Source organism: Neomonachus schauinslandi, chromosome 16 (assembly GCF_002201575.2).
Source record: "Neomonachus schauinslandi chromosome 16, ASM220157v2, whole genome shotgun sequence".
NCBI classification, from domain to species: domain Eukaryota; kingdom Metazoa; phylum Chordata; class Mammalia; order Carnivora; family Phocidae; genus Neomonachus; species Neomonachus schauinslandi.
In genome coordinates, this window is record NC_058418.1 from 51,148,657 (window position 1) to 51,168,232 (window position 19,576).

At 46.4% G+C, this 19,576-nt stretch overlaps 1 protein-coding gene across 2 annotated transcripts in view; it reads right to left on the reverse strand.

The window, feature by feature from the left end:
* MAF (MAF bZIP transcription factor) overlaps positions 1-777 on the reverse strand; it is a 16,959-nt gene extending 16,182 nt beyond the window's left edge. For both annotated transcript variants that reach the window (XM_044922212.1, XM_044922213.1), the window contains exon 1: positions 480-777. In XM_044922212.1, coding sequence (XP_044778147.1) covers positions 480-578 — 99 coding nt within the window. In that variant the 5' untranslated portion in view covers positions 579-777. The remainder of the gene's footprint in view (positions 1-479) is intronic.
* Between the last annotated feature and the right edge of the window lie 18,799 nt (positions 778-19,576).

Genomic DNA, 19,576 nt, shown 5'->3' on the forward strand with positions numbered 1-19,576 from the left:
TGGTGGCCAGCGGCGTGGTGGTGGTGGTGGTGGTGGTAGTGCGGGCCCGCGCCGCTCTGCGCGGCGGCTGCGGCGATCACGGCGGACACCACGGCGGCGGCGGGGCCCATCTCCTCGCCGCTGCCGCCCAGGGAGGCGCCGGCGCCGGCCCCGGCCGCCGAGGCCAGCTGCTGCGCCCCGCGCGCGTAGCCATCGAAGCCGCCCTGGAGCTGGTGGCTGTTGCTGATGAGCGCCTCGACCGCGTCCTCGGGGCTGAAGCCCAGCGCCTCCGGGTTCAGCTGCTGCGGGTAGCCGGTCATCCAGTAGTAGTCTTCCAGGTGCGCCTTCTGCTCGCTGCCCGAGCCCGGGCTGGGCGCCGAGAAGCTGGGGGAAGGGGGCACCGAGCTGCACGGCGTGCTCATGGGGGTGGAGGACAGCGAGCCCCCGGCGATGAGACGGCCGCACTGGCTGATGATGCGGTCGGTCTCCACCGGTTCCTTTTTCACTTCAAACTTCATCAGATCGAAGTCATTAACATATTCCATGGCCAGGGGACTGGTGGGCAGGTCGGAGTTGCTCATTGCCAGTTCTGATGCCATTCTCCTGCCGCCGCCGCCGCCGCCGCTCCGCCAGATGGGCTGCAGGAGAGGGGCCAGCGGGCTGTGCTGGGTGGCCAGCGGGTGAGCCAGCTTGCCGGGCTGGGGCGCTTCTAGCTCGCGCGGCGGTGGCTGGCCCGAAACCTCCGAGCGCGCACACACCCCCCGCCCTGCCCGCGCCCCCCGCGCCCGCCCTCCCTCCCCCCTGCTCACGCCAATGTGCTCGCTCACTCGCCCCGGCCCCTCCTCGCCTGCTCGCCTCCGTGCGTGCCGAGCCGGCGGCTTCAGGCTCGGGAAGGTCCTCCGCGGGCTGCGGTGGCGGCGGCGGCGAAGCCGGAGGAGCCCGGCCGGGTGCGCGGCGTCCCCCGCTCGCCGCTCCGCTGCGCGCTTTGCATAAGGAGGGCTCGCCTCGCCGGCCCGGGCTGCAGGCGGGGCGCGCGCGGCGGCCGCTCGGGGCTGGAGGCGCGGCGGGCGGCTGTCCGGCGGCGCGGGCCTTGGCACGGGGGAGTTAACACTTCATGCTTCTCGCCTTCTCTTCTGCCTGCTCTTTTTATTTTTTTTTCTCTTTCCTCTCTCTCCCTCGCGCGCTCTCTCCGTGCAAAGTGCAAGACAGAGGTGCAGCCCGACTGGAGGAAAGGGAGGGGGGAGTTTAGTTCTTTCTTGCCTTTTTTTTTTTTTAAAGCAAAATAGCGAAGTCCTGGGGAAAGGCAAGGCAGAGAGCAAAAGGGGGGAGGCCGAGCCGAAGAGCAGCCCGAGCTACAGCTCGAAGATGAAAAAAGATTTTAAAGCCTCTGATCCAGCAAGAAGAGTTTAAAGCAATTGCTGAGTTTTATAGCACTTGTGACGTCAGGCCCAAATGGGAAATTGACTGGTACTCCGGGCCAATGGGAGGCGGCGAGAGCGGCCGCGATTAGCATAATAGATAGAAACAAGGAAACTTTTCGGGGCTGTCAATCAGGGCCCAATCAGCTGACTGTCAGCTGGGACCAGCAGGCTTAACCCTTCCCGCGCCGCAGCCTCCCGGGGAGGGAGAACAGCCCGGCGCAAAGTTTGGTGTGAGAGGGGAAGTAGTTCAGAGGGACTGCGGGAATCCGGTAGGACCAGGAGGCCGGTTTGCTTTACTTCGGAGCGCGAGAGAGGCCTGCCTTCCGGAGCGCCGGCTTGCCCTCCACTCCCTCGGCGGGGACTGGCCTGACTCCCTTTCCTGGGCAGCCCCCATCCGCGGGACTGTGAATTCGCTCCTCATCTTCTCCACCTTGCTCCTGCTTGGCACCCAGGTGTCTGCCCGGGGAACATGCCTTCCCCGAGCATAACTGTGCGGGGAGCTCAAACTTGGCCCTTTGAGCCAAAGAGCACAAACTCTTTGTCCCTCTCTCCGGGGCCCGCGCGCTGGGGCGCAGGGGTGCGGGGGACTCAGGGTCCCGACTGCGCGCAGGACGCCGCCTCGCCGGGCGCAGCCCGAGTGGCTCCGGGTCCGCGCGTGGAGAAAGCCCGTTTTATCGTCCTCTTTGAAGGAGAGGAAATAAGTTGTCCAGGGGCCATTACGCGCGGGGACTGGCTGCCCGCTGGCGTCGCGTGCCCTTGGGGGGAGCAAACGCCTACGCGAGTTAGCTCCCGGAAAGCTCGGAGCCGGGTCAGCCCAGCTCAGCCCTCTGGCTTCCGACACTGGCCCGAGTTTGGCCTTTGAGGTTCATATTCATATTCCTCTCTCTCTCTTTTTCTTTCTCTCTCTCATTCTCTCTCTCTCTCTCTCTCTCTCACACACACACACACGCACACCCACCCCCTTAGGAAGTCTGACCCCTGTTTATCAGGGTCCCGCGTGCCCTTTGCACTTTCATATTTCACTTAATTATTTCAGACTTGGCCGTGGAGAGGAGCAAGGGGTGTATGTGTCGGGGGGAAACAACACCCCAGCCTTCGCCAGCACCCCTCGAAGGGTTAAGTTTTAAACCGAGGTTTCTCGGACCGGCCCGGAAACCCACAGTGGGGGTGGGGTGGGGGGCTGCTTCTCCCCCTCCCCGTTGCAGATGCTAATAACTATTCAGTTTTCTAGACCGATTCTTTTAAAGCTTATGCAAAAAAAAAAAAAAAAAAAAAGATAAAGGAAAGAAAGAAACAGAAAAGAGAAAAGAAAGAACCAACAACTATTTCTAAGATTTTAAAGCGATAGGCAAGTCGGAGAAACCGAGATTTACTGGGGGGGAAACAAGCGTGAGCCAAGCCAACCCAGCGTTTGGAAGACCAGCCCGCCTACTTGGATATTGAGACTGTTGATTCCTCCAGTTAATGAAATGCATTTGGTGTTAATCATATTTATTTTACTTTACGGGAGGGGGAGACGCTAGGAGGGCGCACTTAAAAAAAAAAAAAAATCTGAAAAGCCTGCTAAAGAATCCCAGTGAAAACTATTGTTGGATTTTTACCTCAACAGCGCCACCTTTCGGCAAAGGTCAGTTGAAATTGATCCGTGTCCAGTTTTGTTGATGAAGTGAAAAGAAGCTGGTTTCCCAAGGTGGGAGGGGGACTGAAGCACAGAGAGTTTGACTGCAGTGGGAGAACCCAACCTGATAGGAAAGGTGCTAAGGACAGTGCTGGCAGGGGCAGGAATCCTTTTTCCCTATTGTCCCCCTTGATTGTCAACAAAGAGGCCAGGAGACACAGAAGCCTTCAGAGTATGATTCTGCTGAGAGACTTTTGCAAGTGAATCCCATGTAACAGGGCCCTAAACTCTTTAAAAGTGCCAGGATGGATTTTGAACGGGGCTTTATGGCAATATCAATAGAATTAAAGTTACTTGTAATTCGGTGATAAATGAGATGCCTCTAGTAAGATGATTAAGTGCAGTGCTATAAAGTTGTTTATCTGAAAAGTAATTCTCAGAAAACCTGACTTCTGACATAGTCATATATTAAGCCAGCTTCTTGAACATTGCACTTCAGAACTGCTCTCACCCTCCCCACCGCATACTTTGCTATTTATAATGAGACCTTAGGTGTCACTCATTGGCTTCTTATACCAGATTAGACTTGTGTTAATTTCTTTGCTGTTGGCAGCCTTCAAACCCAGAATCCCTAATGAGAGGCTCCCCAAAAGGTTTGTAGGCACATCATAACCCTAAAAGGCCAGTGCCATTGGTATTTTCCAGAAAAGGACTTTTTCCTTTTCATTATTGCTGCAGAGAAGCTGTTTATAAGGATAGTTTTGGTTTTATGGGAGCACTTTGTAGGGCTGGAATGAAGTATATCTATTGCTAGTTGGGAAAAAAGAGTGAAGATTATGTCAATATTTATGCAATCTAACAGAATTCCTTTGCTTTCCTCCTCTCAAACAGTATTTTACCTAGTAATGAAGTTAAGAGATTATAGTTTATGTATTCAGAGGAAAATCCACTGCTTAAATTACATAAACATATTATGTCACTTAGCATTGTCCATAGTGATAGTTTTCCAGGGCTTTTTAATCATTAGCCACAAAAATCTGAAGTTTATGTTTTTCATGTAAAATATGAATATAAGTGTATGTAGGAAGAATTAATTCATTTTTTTTGTTTGTAATAATTGTGGGTTTTTTTATCCTTTTGCATCATATTTTTGTTAAAAGCTGTAAGATAGGATTCCTGCCTCTCTTGAAAGTATTTTTGGCCAGGAACACTGAAACTGCCACACTTATAAATAAACAACATTTATAAACAAAGTTTGCTAATGAGGAAGACCAAGGGATACGGATTCATGGCCGTCCACCTAATTGTTGCAATTATATATCATTTCTAGAAATTAAATGCCCATGTTTGGGCAGCTAAATGTATTATTATCTGCACATTTTTTATGGTTTATTTTTGTACACTGCTGTCAAGCCATGGTATTTTTCTTTCTCTTATTGCAGAGTCTTTTACAGTCTCCCATTTTCTCTTGAAAAAAAAGAGAGGATTAGAATTACTTTTTTAGACGTGTAGCAGTAGTGCTCTTTTAACTTAATTCTTGTGTTTGTCCTTTTTGCTTTATTATTTAGTGATTCACAGGGGTGTCTAAACATTTACAGTTCTCTGTTAGCAGCGTTTCTTTTGTAACAATTGAGCTCTCTCATTTTAATTAGTACTATTCAGATTTTTGATTCTCTACAATTACAGCAAGGCCACATTTCTTTAGACTTCTTTGCGAACATTGTTTGTTTCACTTCTTCCAAGCCAGCCTAATCCAAATACAATGTGAACTGTGTTTTCTTACTGCTTAATATCCCCTTGCTATATATACTCTAGTAATCTCTGTAGAACAATATAGAGTAATTTAGAAACCATGCGTTTGTCATTATTGACCAATTCAAACCAGTAGTATTAAAGTTTCTGAAAGCAGTGAATATTTATAGAAGAATGTGGAGGGGGGAGGGGATGGGTCGAATCCTGTAGAAGATTGCGAAACCATAACATCAAAAACACAATTGTAGTTTCATGTCAGTACCTACAGAAGAACTTCATGCAAAAAGAAAGAAAGAAAGAAAGAGAAAAACTTGTTCATGTCCAAATTACAATGATGAAAATCTAAAAATAATATATTTTTCCTGATTGTGAGTTATAGCAACTCAGGTATATCATGTTGGAATCAGACATATATGATCTAAAAAGAACAAGATGCATCAAGTGTCGTGTCTGAACTCTTTGTTTATCCAGGAGCTGATTTTATGGTGCAGAACTAACCAGTATCACTAAATTTCACTATGAAAGCAACTAAATTGATTTGAGGAAAGAGTTGCTCAGAGTAACTGAATGATAAGACATATAGTGTTCTTAGGTCTAGTGTTAGATAAATCCTTTTAACAGTCTTTAGTTAGCAGGGTAAGTAAATCACAAATCACTGTTAGCAGATTCATGGAAGAAAATTAATAGAATCAGACGAGATAATCTGATAAGGGTAAAATGCTGAGGAAACAGTCTTGCCTCATATTGGAGAATGTGAAACAACAGTCTGATTACTAGGAGTCGTTATGAATAGGTGAATTATGTGCTAAATAATCATCAGAGTAATTCAGCATTTATTAATTCTTTTCTCTTTAAGCAATTCACAGTTGTAAGTTAAAGCCACTCTCTCTTTGAAGGCACATCTTTTATAATTTTTATTAGAGGTAATTTATTATTTGCATTACCTGTATTTACTTCATAATTGAACATTTTGCATTCAAATTTATGTAATGCATTATGCTTGAGAATATATTTCTGCCTGATTAGCATAAATAGTCACTTACCTCATGAATTACTAACAAAGTTTATCTTAAAATATAGGTTTTTTTATTAAGTGGAACACAAACATATGTACAATAAATTCTGATTTTCCGGTGCAGTTAGAGAACAACTCATTTGGTTTTCGGGGAAGCTGGGCTGCAAGGGAGGGGGGTAATCATGAGGAGGAAGCAAAATATAGACAAGTGAGATTTGTAGATCTCTCTCCAGGGGTGTCATTTAGAAGGGATGTGTGCCCGTGGTGGAGCCCCGGGGGGGAGGGTGCCAGCCCCTCATACACTGCAGTGCTTACTGGATGATCTGGACACAGGCTGGGGATCCTGAAACAACCTGCAACTCATCACCCACACCTTGTGAAGAACCATGGAAGCCAGTAAAATCGCGTTGACAGTTGGAGGTTTTGTTTATGTTTATTTTGTTTGTTGTTTTGGTCTCCCTAGGACTCTACCTTAGAACACAATGCACATCATTTACTAAAAAACTTGTTTGTTTTGCACAAGAGATGTGAAACACCCAGATGTTTTTTTTCAAGTGAGAATTCCTGGGAAGATCTCCCAAAATTTGCTCCCTTTCTTCACCAGAAAAAGACACCCAGGATGGCCTGGCAGACAGGAGGTGTTGAATGGAGAGTTTCGCGCACACATGAACATTTAAATGAACGGGCTTCTTTTGGTTTAAGGCAGTAGACAGAGATACAGAATGACGAGGCCTCTTTCCCCACCCTTGCCGTTCCGAATCAACAGATTAACATGGCTTCTTCTTCTTCTTTTTTTTTGCTCTTTCCTTTTTCAGGGCGTAACACCCCCCCTTTATTCCCCCCCCCCCCCCCCCCCCCCGGCCCCGCTCAATTAGAAACTGCTTATGGTTCACTCCTCCATTGTTATCCCTTTTGATCCTACTCACAGCTTATACCGATGAGGGACTATGTCTTGAAAACATTCAACCCTTCAAAGATGTTTATTGTGCTGAAATCAGAACTGATTAAAAAAAAAAGCAGGAATTTAACAAGGCACCTGATATTGGGACAGTGTTTAGTCAGGCTTGTGTCTTTTATGCATGATAACTCAGAGGACAGGCTGTTACTGGTTTTGGTCCCTCTTCTTCCTACACCTGGGGATGGGGTGACTCAAAGGTCCTGTTCCAGAGGCTTTTAGCAGCCACTGGACCTAGAAAATAGAGAGCTCTGGAAAACAGAGACCAAACTTAAATACTTGTGGGGATTACCAGGAATACGGTGATGCAGATGATTTCTGAATTTGTGTGCTTCTGAATTTGTTTGGCTGGGGCCTGAGGAAAGGGATCCCTTGTGGCCCTGTTTTTATATCTTCCTTCTTGGTTGCATAATGGTTTATGCTGAGCTCTCTCCCATGCTGTTCTGTTCACTGGAAACACCAAACATGCCCTGTGACACCCTCACAGCATCATCCATCACGATAGCATTCCTGATCAGACAGGGTTGGGCTACCCCACCAAATAAAAATTAAATTCAAATTTATAGACCTTTTGCTAGTTTTTTTTAAAGTTATTTTATAACAATGATACTTGCTTTTGGCTAAATATAAACATTTGAATGAGACAGAAACAGGAAGCTACCAAACAAAAGAAACCACTAATTCCTTGTCTACCCCAAGCCCCTAATCCTGGCCTCAGGTGTTACCACTTCTAATAATTGGGGTCCACGAGTATATTTTCATGGGATGGAATCATAGCTCCTACACAGTTCTTTAGCATGGGCTGCCTGCAACACCTTCACCTCAACAATGTCAAAAAGCAGCTGGGGTACTCCTCGTTTCTTTGGCAGAATTCACCTAATAGAATTTCAGGCTGGGGGAAGTTTACAGAGATGACCTTAACACCCTCCTTCCAACCAATGTCTGATCGGAATCTGCTTTACAACACTCTGGCATGTGAGGCAGCATGCAAGACTGATTTACTAGGCACAGCAGACACCGTACCTAGGGCCCAAGGAAAACATTTTCCTTTTAAAATCAGAGGAGAAGAAATGAATATAATCCAGCATGGATTGTATGTCATTATACCAACAGTCATACAATAATTTTTTTATAGAAGAAAGGGTCTACAGAAACCAAAATGCCTAGCACCCACGGAAGTCCATGTATGGCCCCAACAGCATGTACTTGATCACCTCTAGTGACAGGGTGCTCACTACCTCTCATTTTTACCTTCTACCCTGTCCATCTATTTTTCCACAGTTCTTGAGATTGTTAGGAAACCTTTCTATTTGTTTGTTTGTGTAGTATGAAGCCATATCCCCTTCTTCTATACATGAGTCCTGATCTCATACACTCAAAGGCCACGTATAATGAGTCCTTACATCCCTCAGGGACTCCGGGGAGTAGAAGACAACCAATCCGACACCCTCTCCCTGCCTTTTGGTTTTCACTGTAAACACTGGCAGTGCCTTTAGCATTTCCAAATATGCTTGAATTTCAAGTGCCCCTCACCCCCACCCCGCCGCCACCCCGCCTCCTGGTTGCTGACTCCAGATGGGCCCACCTGGTTGTTTCCCGCTCTGCAGGCTCAGGTCCTAGAACTAAACCCAGATCCCCAGGTGTGAGCCTCTCATCCCAGAGCAAGCACCGCCCTTCGCCTCTGTGAGCTGCAGTCTGCCTGCTCCCCATGCAGACCATAATTTCACAAGCCTCTCTGGCAGACACAGAACCACCGGTGACTCATTGTGCGGCCCCAGGGTCTTCTCTTCCCTCATTCCCTCATCCTCTATGTGTGCTTACGTTCTTTGAACCCAAGCACAGAAACATAGAACAATCCCCAGTAGACTGCATCTCATTAGATTCAGCCTGTACCCTGCTTGTCTAAATCTCTTTGGATCTAGAATGTGCCATTGACTAGTTTTAATTTGCTTCCCAGCTTTGTGTCAGCTGCAAATGAAATTTATGTGCTTTTTTATATGACTTAACCTCTCCGCAGCAGGTGCCTCCTCCGCAAATAGAATATTGTCAGGGTTAGAGGTAGAAGTGTCTTCCACCACATGGGCCACAGAGGACCTCCATCAATGGCTGGTGCTCTTCTGCATTTCCTACTATCCCCCAAGTTGTGGATAGCAGTACTGGGAGGGACAGAGCCCCATGGTACTCCAGTAGAGACTATCCTTCCCAACCTCAATCATTATGCTAACTGACCAAACAGATTAGTCAAGTCCCCTAGTGGACACTGTAAACTGAATGGGCCTACAACCTCACTAATCACCTGGAAACTGCAAATCAAAACCAAAATGAGACGTCACCTCACACCTGTCATGATGGCTAGTATCAAAAAGACAAAAGATAACAAGTGTTGGCGAAGCTGTGGAGAAAAGGAGCCCTTGTGCACTGCTGGTGAGAATGGAAATTGGTATAGTCATTATGAAAAACGGTATGGAGGTTTTTCAAAAAATTAAAAATAGAATTACCCTATGAAATTTACCCGAAAACCCCACTGCTGGGTAAATATCCCAAGGAAATGAAATCAGTATCTCAAAGAGGTATCTGTGTTCCCACATTCACTGCAGCATTACTCCCATTAGCCAGGATATGGGAACAACCTAAGTGTCCATCTACAGGTAAATGGATAAAGAAAATGTAATATACAGATATAGATAATAATATAATGGAATATTATTCAGCCTTAACAGAGAAGGAAATCCTGCCATTTGTGACAACATGGATGATGAACCTGGAGGGCATTATGCCAAGTGAAATAAGCCAGACACAGAAAGACAAATACTGTGTGATCTCACTTACACGTAAAATCTAAAAAATTCGCACTCATAAAAGCAGAGATTATAAGGGTGGTTGCCAGGGACTGGGGATGGGAGAAATGGGGAGATGTTGATCAAAAGGTACAAAGTTTCAGATATGCAGAATAAATAAGTTCTGGAGATCTACTGTATAATATAATGACTACAGTTAACAATGCTGTATTGTCTAGTGTTTGCTAAGAGGGTAGATTTTAAGTGTTCTTAACACAAACACACACACACACATTCAGAAAATAGCAACCACGATTACAATCATAGTAACCATTTCACAAATATATACATATATCAAAATATCGCATTGTACACCTTAAATCTATACAGTTTCTGTTTGTCAATTATACCCCAATAAAGCTGATGAAATCCCTAACTGGCCTATTTGGTAACTGGGGTATTTTTTTAAAGATTTTATTTATTTATTTGACAGAGAGTGGGAGAGAGGAGAGAAAGCACAAGCAGGGGGAGTAGCAGAGGGAGAGGGAGAAGCAAACTCCCCACCAAGGAGGGAGCCTGATGTGGGACTCTATCCCAGGACCCCGGGATCATGACCTGAGCCAAAGGCAGACGCTTAACCGACTGAGCCACCCAGGCAACCCAAGGGGGATAATTTTAAATGAAATCACTCCATCTGGATGTCCTGCACACATCCTTCTAATCAATTCTAAAATGACTTGTCATGGTGTAGGCAAAGCTCTCTGTCAAAGAGGACAGATTATTTAGATAATTGTTTAATGGGTCACCTGCCCTGATCTTTGTAAACCTCTGCCCTGTCAAAATATAGAGTAGTTGCCCAACGTTGGGACCTCAGAGACTAATAAAGAATAGATGTAGCATAGAAAAATTAAGCAGAAGAATTCTGTGTATGTATAAGAGGTTTTTTTGAGATCTGTTCTTTCCTCCCTGGTTTTTCTCTTTAGATCGTCAACTTTCCTGCCATGTCCTGATGCCAATTCTGAAGCCGGGAGGCCCCAAGGCATTTTCTTGAACAGGAGAGTTCAGAATTTCTAGTGTCCACCTTTGAGCTGCAACCAGTTCCCCCTGGTCTTTCTTAAAAGGACCTAAATGTGCAGGCTTTTGCAGAATCTGCCCTTCCTGACTTCTGTCTCATCCTCAAACCTGGGAAGGAGAGCAGGAGGGGCCCATGAGTTATTTATGATCTGCTGTCTGCGGTCTCTGTCCTGTCTGAAAGCTTGGTACTGGCTGTTTCAGTAGACCCAGCCCAGGATCATCAGGACTCTGGAGGAATGGTCCCCCTGACAGGGGACCTCAGGCTCTATAAAGAGCTGCTGATCAGGACGAGTCTAGTGAGGTGGGTATTGGCAGGCTGGGGTGGGGGAAGGCGGGCTGGCCTGGAGACAGCCTGCTGATTCACCCTTTGACCTCAGCCATGTGCTTCACCGTCTTCCTCCAACTCATTTTTCAGGCTGCAAATTGACGGGGCTGCATGAAGAGGTTAACAAAAATTCTGGAGTGCATGGAGGGAATGTTCTCAGTCCTTTGAGGTTGAATATAGGGTCAGTAAACATGGACCAGACACCCATACACATGGACAAAGGCTGACATGCTCAATTGTTGCAGAGCATTGATGGGTCATAATGACAAAGTAAGGTTGTCTTTGGGGTCAACATGACCCCAGCCAGCGTGGCAGCGTCAGAATGGCAGGGCCAAACCCTCCTGCATCTCTAGGCCAGGAGACGCTGCAGCTTCAGGTTAATCATGTTTAAAGCCTTTGGTGGCAGAGCCGTGAGGGAGTAAAGCATAGATTTCTGAGCATTGCTGTGGAAGATGCTATGCTTTGCCACCAAGCGAACACCAGGTGTGAATCCTGCTCCATCCCAGGTGTGAGACTTGAGCAAGTCAGTTGACCTGTTGGGCCTCATTCTCCTCTGGGGTCAAAGGTGGGGATGATTTTGTGATTATGATGAGCATGTACACTGTGTCAGCCTGCCTCCTGGTAAGTTCTCCAAAAAACCCCATCTGTCTGAAGTGCCGAGGCCTGCCCTGACGTTCGAGACACACTCTTTCCACTTACGGGCCTAGAGCATGCCAGGGAGTCAGTCCTCTCCTTCGGTCTCTTCTGCTCTTGCCATAAAGCTGGGGTGCCCCCTGACCTGTGTGTGCTGACTTTGTTCACCTGGCTCTCCACCCGTCCCCATCTTCCCTGCCCTCTGTCCTATATCCTGGCTAATTGTAACTCTCCATCACGTCTTGGGTTTCTCTTAAAAGCCTTACCCTCACTCTTGTGCCCTGGCCCCCACGCAGGCTGGTGTTCAGTCTGCACTCACTGCCTTAGAGTCTTACGGTGCCGTGTGAGCCTCCTTGGAGAGCCTTGAAGCCGGGACAGCACCGCTCATCTATCTCCTTTACCTACTACAGTACTTGGCACACAGCAGGTGCTCAATAAATGTCTGTCAAATGAAAGTGACTAATGAACACTCGGATCCTTCCCCACTTTTTCAAAAAGTTCTAATGCACACAGAATGTCCTGCCACGTGTCCCGGAAAACAGGACTTTGACGGGGGCAGGGTGGCTGGGTGCTGTGTTGCAACAGGACACTCACTGCTCACTAGCCCAGTCGGCCCCTCCCTCAATTACCAGGATGCTTATCTTGTTCACTAATTAGCCTGTGTCTTCCCGAGATGAAACTGGGTGGAAAGCATAGCTGAGCTCCACGGGCCCTGGAACTGAGGTGGAAAGCAGTAACTCCCGCTGGGATAACACTGTGGGTGGATGGAGGGTGGGCTTAAGGACCCGGGTGTATGCAAGGTATGGGGTCCGTGTTCTCACACTGCCTGCTGCCGCCAAAGACAGCCCTGTCCCAGCGCCTAGTCCGCGCTGCCTCCTCAGGGCTCCAGGCACATGGACACTGTTTTGTAATCTTCCAGTAAGAATACCAGCCCGCCCCCATTTCCACACGCCCGAATCTTGCTCGTTCTTCACGGCACAGCTCCCTGCGGAAGGTTGCACGTGAGGTTCTGAGTGTAGTCGTCGGCATCTAATGAGCATTTGACAAGATTAGTAGTGAATCCAATGCCAGTGCCTACAGAAGTGTCGTTGCTCAACCAGGCCTCCACGGTTGGAGCTTGGCCTCTCTTCTAGAACCTTGTGTGGCTTTGGGGAGTAGCATGGTGTAGCAGCCAGGCATAGCAGGGCTCAAGGTGGGGTTCTGCTACTTACTCACTGAGTGATCTCCGAGGGGTTCTTTACGTGCTCTTTGAGTCTCAGTGTACCGTGGAGCGCCAGTTAGCCCTCTTTGGAGTAGTAGGTGAAAAAACTTTCACCTAAATTGGCTTCAATGAAAAGGAAACTAACTGGCTCACATGACCAACAGGTGTAGAAACAGTGCTGGTTTCAGGCCTGGCTGGGGGCAGGAGTCATGTGATGTCACTGGAACTGGCTTCCATCCACCCATTCTTTGTCCCTGCCTTCTACTGTGTGGACTCCAGACCAGGACTCCCCACAGAAGCATGATGATTGTAGCAGGTCCATTCTAAATCCCTCCAGGGCAGGTCCAGTGGGAGTCCGAGTCAGTCCGCAGTAGGAGAAATCAAACTCATGGTTTGGATCGAATTGGTCTGGGTCATTTGGTTCTCCACCCACCCCTGAACCAATGCCTGTAGCAGAGGATGAAATATGCTGACAGACTCAGACTTAGACTCAGAAATGGGGTGGGCGGGGAGCTGGGGGATTCTCTGAGCCTCTCTGAGTGTGATAGAGGAGCTGTCCCCCATGGCGACAGCATGGAGCCTGCCATCAAATAATGGCATCACTAATAGCCAACACATACTTGCTACTCAGTTTTAACTCACTGCATCATCACAACAGTCCAGTAAGAGATGTGTTACTGTTATATCCATCTGAGGAGCAAGCTAAGGGAGCTTTTCCAAGGTGAGTGTACAAGGATTCATATCCAGGCATGGCTGCAAAGTTCACACTCCTGACCATTTCCCTTTATTATCTATTGTGAGAGGGAGACAGACAAGAAAAAAAAAATAGACAAAGAAGATATACTACATTGTAATGTAGTGTAGTGTAGTATCATATAGTATTATATAATATAATATAGAATAGTATTACATATCATCATATCATATTGTATCATACCATTTCATCTCATATCATGGCAGGTGCTGCTAAGCAGTCCATGCTGGTGTGCATCCTGAGAACATCCATCGCCAGCATGGAGCCTTGGAGGTGTTGGATGAGTGTTGACCAGGTGAGCAAATGAACTACTTTATGTGTACAGTGTGAACCCTTTGATCTAAGATCACTGTTTTTTGCCACAGCAACACTGTTATTACATTCTTATGTTTCTTTTGGTCACAGAAGAAGGACAAATGATTAAAAGGAAGAAGCTCAAGCAAAGATGAGGCAAGTTACAATTTCTAGACCTAGAGCTCTCTGGTTCCCAATGGTGGTAGGTGTTCAAAAATATCAGGCTGAATGTGTGTCCCTAAAAATTATGGGACACTCTGGGTGGAAAAGATCCAAGGAATTCTGTCTTACAGATAGGTGAAAAGGAGCTAAGGGGCAAATGTAAATGATACAGAGCTTTGTTTGGCATTTAATCTTTCCCCCTTTTTAAAACAATGCCTTTGACATTTTTGAAATTTCCATAACTCTCTTTAAATTGGTGTTTGCTATACACAAATATGCATTGGCCTGTTTGCAGGGGTTTGTTTTTCAGTGTTAAAGTGCACAAGGCAGGCTTCAAAGTGAAGATTTTGTGTTTTATTTAATGATGAAGCATGTCCCCTCCCCTGGCCTTCTTGAAGCATAGGTATGGAGGCAAATAAATAACCTTGGGTTTCCTCATTCACTCTTACCTCCCACCTTGGAGCCTAGGATTATATGAAATTTTTAATCAAAACATAAAAGCAATTATAAAAATGTCCCTGAAATTGCACTCATATCTACAATCAGAATTGCTAGGGGCGCCTGGGTGGCTCAGCTGGTTAAGCGACTGCCTTCGGCTCAGGTCATGATCCTGGAGTCCCGGGATCGAGTCCCGCATCGGGCTCCCGGCTCGGCGGGGAGCCTGCTTCTCCCTCTGACCCTCTCCCCTCTCATGCTGTTTCTCTCTCTCTCTCTCTCTCAAATAAATAAATAAATAAAATCTTTAAAAAAAAAAAAAAGAATTGCTAATATCTTGCCTCCCTGCACCATCCTGGTGTCATTTGATTTCAGTTCCCTTGAGGTGACTAAGAGTCTAGTCATTAATAAAACGCCCACCAGCTGTATTGTAATTTACTGTCAGAAATGTCTGTTTCCAGAAACTCCCAGAGATAAATGCAGCTGCAGTGCCGGTCCTTCCTGGCCATTGCACAAGTCTGTGTATTTTCTTTGTGCTGGAATCACTTCCCAAACTTGAGCACCAACATGAGATTGCTGTTCATTTTCTATGTCACAGGGAAGAAAGGGTTGGCTGAAAGTTGTATGATGGCAGAATTAGATTTATAAAAGCTAGCACTCCCTTGCCCACATTCTTACTCTTCCAACAACGTTGGCATGATGATGATGATGATGGCAGAGTAACCACAACAGTTACTACGACCACCACTTTATAGGAGATACAGAGGCTAGAAGAGGTATACAAATGGTACCCATGCAAAATGAAGCACGGACACCAGGCTTTTTGGGGGGTCTTAATTTGGTTCCTTTTGCATCATCTTTCTATGAATATGGGGCCTCCCTAGTTAATGCACTTGAAAATTATGGACTCATCACCATCATCAGTTTTTCTTCTATGAGGCCACATCTGAATGGGGTTCAGCCTCCTTTGTAGCTGGTGGTGATTCAGCCCATGGGGGCATATCAGGCCTGATGGAAAGAGTAACTTTGGCAGGGAACTAGAAATACTCATCAAAAGCCTTGGCATTTCTTTGCTTTAGACTATCTCATGATAGACTGGAAGAAGGAGAGTTTTCTATCATTGGTCCTCAGCCCCACTCTTGGGTATCATCCTACTAAGGGTAGAATCTTCAGAGAATGTCTTGGAGTAGTAGAGATCCTCAAATTACCCCAAGTATCTAGACATGTGCTTTACTGATGCATGAAGGCTCCTATTAGAATTCTGAATCCCTGGGTTTTGATGAATAAACAAACATCAAAGTACGTCAGATGACTTTGAGTTCCCTCCAAGCCTGAGTCTTGAAGGGCAGTGACCAATTGATTCATTACTGAGATCATTAAGTGTCAGGTCTGCGCTTACTGAAAGCTTGTTGTATGTCAGGCTTTGTGCTAGTTGGGTGGATAAAGGAATACAAAATCCTGTTAGTCATCCATGTATCATCCCATATGCCTGTCCATCCATCCATCCATTCATCCATCCATCCATCCATCCATCCATTTTTGTATACAGAGTCCATCATTTTTAGTAGTGCCAGGGGACATGTGAAAGGACATTTGAGGCAGAAGTAGGTTTTTGAACTTCTTTGTAATACCTTCTAGGCACAAACATGTCTTTGTTAATTAGATATAACAGGAACACCAACCTCTTAGAATATGTGTGGAACAGCTTATTGGTGACAAAAAGGAACCTATGTTATTTTCCTACTGCTTTAAGTAAGAAACAAACTTGAGAATCTGAACAGAAAATAAACTCTTGTGGATATACCCCGCACTTCTAGCACTTAATGTATTTTGTGGTTTTGTTTCCCAGAAGTAAAAATCCCGTGGAATATTATTTTTTTTTTTCTCCCTGGTATCTACTCAGATCTCTAGGGGAATCTACCACATATGGAATACACTGTGATCATTCAGTTTTGGCTCAGGGAGAATAAAATTCATACTACCATCGTCACTGGGCTTTCCCTAGGCTGTATGGTGACAGAATGCCTCACAGAAAGAAGCCCACGTCAGTAGGCTCATTCTTACTGGTCTCCCTGTTTTCAGTGAGAACCAACCAGCTCGAGGAATCGAATATCCTCTGGAAGGTTTAAAGGTGTGTCTAAAGGAACATGGTTTAGGGACCAATGTGCTCACCAAAACAGTGGAGTGTGCCATATGATGAGTGCTCCCATCATTCCACACAGGGCTGGTCCCCTCCCGCTATTAGAGATAAAAATCTACCTGGCTGGCCACTGAATACCTTCAAATACAGTGCTATATTCTCACAGAAAGTGCCGATTGCAAACTCCTGTCTATGTAGATTTTGCCCAAATTCCTATGTTTTGTAATACGAAGTAGGGAAGAGAAAAGGTCTTTCTGAAGCAGTGAGAGCGCAGGAGGAGAGATACAGGGAAAAATACAGCCTGGGCTTCCAATGGTGCTCATGTTGGCTTCTTATAGGAACACAGAACAGAGACACCACAGAGGAAGCGAAAGAAGGGGTCAGGGTGCTGTGCTGTGCTTTCAAGTTCACTGGTATGAAGTTCTTGTGGCCATATACCCTTACATAACTTAACGAATAATTACCGACAGCATGTTCAGAGGCAGGGTTTTTTTCACTGTTGTGAGAGGTAGGTACTTGCCCCTTGTCTTAGTGAACGCTTCAGGAGGGGATGCTCATAGGAGTTTGGGGGAGCTGTTTTGGCTCTCTAGGCTTCTGTTTCTCCTGCCGTCCTGGACGTCTACAATTCTATATTCTATACCTGTATCTGTATTATTCAAAGCTATTTCCATTGCAAAGCATGTGGCAGGGGCCCAGACAGTACTTGGTACCTGGTCGTCAAAACTGACACTTGGTTTACTTCTTAGTTCCATCTTGGGAGGCCCTGGGCGGTCAGTATACTTGCTGGAGTATCATTTCTGCTGCAGAAACACTTAGATTCAATGAACTCATCCACCAACATGTAATTTATTGTTATAGCTAATAAACTCTTTTGTACAAGGGCTTTGAAATTGGCAGTGGGAAAGGAAAAGTCTTGCCCAAGCCACGACGGCTGGATCCTGGCTCTCCTGAATTCTGGCTTATACTCTCTTAGAGGACATCTCCTCTCTTCCTTATCCTCACTCAGATGTGGTTTCCTTAGATATGAACTGGTCTCCCCAAGTCTCTGGGAGTCTCCATGACAGGTGAGATTCGTGACGAGTCTGGAATCTGCACTCAATCAAGAGATACGGCTACCGCTATTATTACTAATCATCAGCTTACTGAGAGAATTCATAGAAATGTGTGACTTGGCTTGTTTTGCTTCTGAGAACCGGAGGTTAATGCTTGTTCCTTGGAGGAAGTTCTGTGGCTTAGAAAGAGAGAGAAAGAAAATCATATACCAAAGTGACCTTTTCCCCCAACTGTTGTGCAGTGCACAAAACTAATTAGCCAAGTTCTAATTGGGTTGAAGTCTGAGAGTAACGGGAAAAGTCACTCTTCGAGGACGACACAGTCCGCAGGCTTCCCTGTTTATCCTGTCTCAGTGACTTCTGTGTTAAACTTGTTCCGTTTTCTGCTCCCAAGCTGGTTTTTCAGATGGGATGGCTTGGCAGCTCCTTCCGGGCCTCGAAGCCAGCAACCAGGAAGTCGGGAGGGGCCCCGGGATGGCGAGGGGGACCACAGCCCGGGCTATCCCTTGCCGCACCCGTCTGGCTGAAATCACAGATCCACTGTCGGTCAACTGTGCTGGGCCACCTGCCAAGGAGGTGGTGGCAGCAACGCCTGGGAATGGAGGGCGTAGATGAGGCAGAGGCCGGGCCTCCGGGCCACCGAGGGGCTGCGGGGGCGGACTGCGGGGGGCCACGAGCCTGCTCAGACCAGCGTGCGGCCAACATCCTCCCACACCAGGAGCCAAGATGACTGAGCGCTGCGGAGGTGGAGCACAGAGTGTGGGGAGCAGGCACAGGCTTGGGAAACAAAACCCACCTCCCCACTGCCTCCCCTGATGGGAAGCCAGGGTCAGCCGAGGGGTCTGGTGGAGGGCATGGAGCCATGCAAACCACTGAGCTTTGGAACGACTGGACTTGAGGTCTAACCTAAGCCTTGTGAAATCCCGAGAGAATGACCCCAGGTCCTCAAATTCTGGGGCTGACTTTAGATGATGCTTGAATATAAGAAAAGGAAATAGTGATCCAGGTCACTTACTTTACTTCACAACACTCCCAGTGCCTGGTTAATCAGACGCCTGGTAAGAGGCCACTTGCATCTCCATAATGCGGCCCCCTCCCAAGGAACTTATGTCTTCTGTACTTTGAATACTTCTTTTATACTTTATCATTAACTCTTTGTTTTTTCCATATACTTGTGAGCTTTCTAAGGGCAGGGATGGGATCTTATGTTCACATCTCCAAATGCTTTAGGGTAGCAAATGCTTTACTGCATGAATAGAGGGATGGATGAACGAAAAGTCAGGAACTATGGAAATTAGATGTTGCTGTGAAAATGAGCCTGTTTCTTGGGTGGCCCCTCAGGTCAGAGGGAATTTCCTTGTCTCGGGACCCAATGAGGACACTCAGCTTCTACTCTGACCTTGAACAGGCCTGTGAGGTCCGAAGCATTTTTATTATTTGTTGGTATAGTTAAAACCAGCTTCAAATGCGCCCTCCCGCAAAATGACACGAGAGCTCGATATCTAATGTTAATGAATTATGTGTTCCTGGGTCTTTTTTTTTTTTTCTATCTTCTTTTCTCATCAGCACAAAAGAATGTTCTTTTTGTTTTTGACTTTACCAGAAATCATACTTATATGTGTGCAAAAACGCTAAGATAAGTTTCTAAGTAAAGGAAGCAACCATGATTCTCTCTCTGTACATTGACTACCGGCTGGGGAAGCTGCATTAAAACATACCACATCCTCTCCATGCAAAACCTGCTGCATTTTCAACATTTTGTTGACCTGAGCCTACTCCCCCAGCATCCATGGGGTCCGAGTTCAAAACTTCTGGCAATGAAGAGTAAAAATGTTGCAAAAAAAAGAAAAAGTTTTTTGATTTCTCTAAAAAAGGCAGCTCTCCTTCCCCAAAGTATTTCCCCCCGACACTCCAATGAGAAGAAAGAGGTAGATTTTGAGAAAACCATCCCGTAGTTATTGAATGTGGCACCAGGAAGGAATGGTCAAG